This window comes from Triticum dicoccoides, chromosome 4B, assembly GCF_002162155.2.
Source record: "Triticum dicoccoides isolate Atlit2015 ecotype Zavitan chromosome 4B, WEW_v2.0, whole genome shotgun sequence".
NCBI classification, from domain to species: Eukaryota; Viridiplantae; Streptophyta; class Magnoliopsida; order Poales; family Poaceae; genus Triticum; species Triticum dicoccoides.
Window position 1 is genome coordinate 673,278,908 of NC_041387.1, and position 2,433 is coordinate 673,281,340.

The following is a 2,433-nucleotide window of genomic DNA, read 5'->3' on the forward strand; positions in this document are numbered from 1 at the left end:
TGGGTTCTGGCTGCTAAGCGCAGCAATTGCAACGGCGGGTTTGTGGGGGTTGGGGTTGAATTGGAAGTGAATGAGCCCCACCGGGAAGACAAACACATCACCTTTGTTGAGCACCTTGGAGAGGAACTTGTTTCTGTTTGGGGCGGGCTGGTTGGATGTGACAAAGCCAACGTACAGTGTCCCCTCGAGCACCGTGAGGATCTCAGTGGCGCGAGGGTGCGTATGTGGTGGGTTCTGGCCCAAGGGAGCATAGTCGATGCGCGCAATTGAGATGCCGAGGGTGTTGAGTCCAGCAATCTGCATGACGTTGATCAAAGTGACGTTGGATCCAACCTTGTTGGTCACCCTAGGCTTGTCGAGGGCGGCTGCCTTGAAGAAGTCATCAGCGTTGACCTCCACTGGGTTCTTGCACACAAACCCATTGACACGTACTGGTGCATAGAAGAGATTTATAATGTAAGCTTAGGTATTAATAGAAAGTGGTTTGAACATGCATATAATTTTCAGAAATTCATTGCAACATATATATTTGGTGGTGGCAGGACGGGAAAGCATGAAGGAAGCAGTACCTGGTGAATTCATGTCGGCGACACAGAAGTCCTGGAGAGGGCCAGGGTCAGAGGCAACAGCCTGCCATGAGACCAAGGCAAGAAGAGCGGCGAGGAGAAGGAAGGAAGGGGACGACGCCATTCGATTTGAGCTTCTTTCGCTCTTCTTTTCTCTTGTTTTCCTGTGTGTGAGTGATGGTTTGAGTATGCAGGGGAAGCATGTGTTTATATAGGCGCAACGAGCAGTGTGAACTTGTGGGCAATGGACATAGTCAAGTGGAAAGGAGCAACCCATAGAAATGGTCTCTGGCTAGTGAGACTACTGGTTATTTTGCATAAACTTTTGAGACATGGTCAGCCATACTCAAATCCAGGAAAAGTTCTGTGCATCATCAAGTTCACTTTTAGTATGCCTAAGGGACACATTTCCCCTTTAATAATTTATAAATAAAGAAGCAAATTGAGCTACTCCATCTGGGACTAGATATGAGTAACAGTCTGGATTGTGTCAACTATGCCTGGTCAAATTTGAAATCAGGGCACGTCAATCCATGCATGAGTGCACCTAACACAACTATTATATGTAGCAGCCCCTGTTATGATCAAGTCAATCAGATATATATATCATGCCTGGTCAAATTTCTCTCCAAGTGGTTGAGTACTTGCAGCAAGAAGCGACGACGACGACGACGACGACACGGCGATGGAGAGCAGGAACTTATCATCTAATCTTAACAAGAGTGGTTGACATCTTCTTCCAAAGTGTTTTCATCATGCATGACCAGTTCGGTGCATAAATCTAGCTAACAATCTAGTCCTGGCTAAGGAAGGTTCATGATCAGTTTTGTCATGGATGATCAGGTCCATGCATGTTACAACAACAGACATGGCAGCCTTCTCTGGTTTACTCCAACAGGAAGGAGAACCGGAAGCTACCTACAGAGAGGAGGAGGAGGAGGAGGAGCGGACGCGCTGCTGGCGGGTGTAGTTCCAGATGGCGATGGCGGCGCTGACATGTACGTTGAGTGACCGGACGACGCCAAGCTGCGGGATCTCGACGCACACGTCCACCGCCTCCTGGATGATGTCCACCGGGATCCCTTCCTTCTCCCTGCCCAGCACCACCACCGTCTTGGCCGGGAACACAAACTCGTCCAACGCCACGCTGTTGGCCGTCTGCTCCAGCCCCACCACCGTGTACCCCTCCGCCCGCTTCCTCTGCAAGAACGCCCTCATGCTCTCCGCCGGCACCTCCACCATCGGCACCCACTTCTCCGCCGTCACGCTGATCAGCCGGAACTGCTTGTCCTGGACCACCCCCATGTCCCCCACCGCCAGCCCGCCCGCCCTGAATATCTCGCACGTCCGGGTCAGCCCCGCCAGGTTCGGGATCCGCTCCACCAGCGACGCCACCACGATCAGATCCTGCCGGCTCTGCCTCACCGTCTCCGCCGCCTCCTTCCTCGACTCCACCGCCAGGTTGAACGTGTCGTCGTCTTCCTCCATCTCGAAGAGCAGTCGTGAGATGTCGTTGTTGCCCATGACCGCGCCGTTGCTGCTTGCTGCTTGCTCCAAGTCCCGGTGGGGTATGATCTTCTTCTGGAAATCTTGACTGGCTACTATCTTCTCTTCGGTGCCCTCCTCGTGTTTTCTCACCGCCAGGCCCTCGTTCTTGATTGTTGCTGAATCCTTTATCATAGAATGCCTCAGCTCCTCCCTCACGTCCTGATATTACATACATACAGCTAAATCATTAAGGAGACGCAGTTTCAAGCCAACACAACAAGATACCTCAATTTCAAAGTGCTTACGTTCAAAAAGTTATTTACTCGCTCCAACACCGACACTGGAACACATTCAAAGCCAGACGACTGCATAAAAAAAA

At 51.3% G+C, this 2,433-nt stretch overlaps 1 protein-coding gene across 1 annotated transcript; it reads right to left on the minus strand.

Annotated features, from left to right (window-relative positions):
* Positions 1 to 956: 956 nt before the first annotated feature.
* On the minus strand, positions 957 to 2,425 carry LOC119292266 (probable methyltransferase TARBP1). The gene is made up of 2 exons (XM_037571102.1): positions 2,360 to 2,425; positions 957 to 2,273 (listed from the first exon to the last, which is right to left on the minus strand). The coding sequence occupies exons 1-2, from the start codon at positions 2,423 to 2,425 to the stop codon at positions 1,485 to 1,487; spliced, it is 855 nt and encodes a 284-aa protein (XP_037426999.1). The 3' UTR covers positions 957 to 1,484.
* Between the last annotated feature and the right edge of the window lie 8 nt (positions 2,426 to 2,433).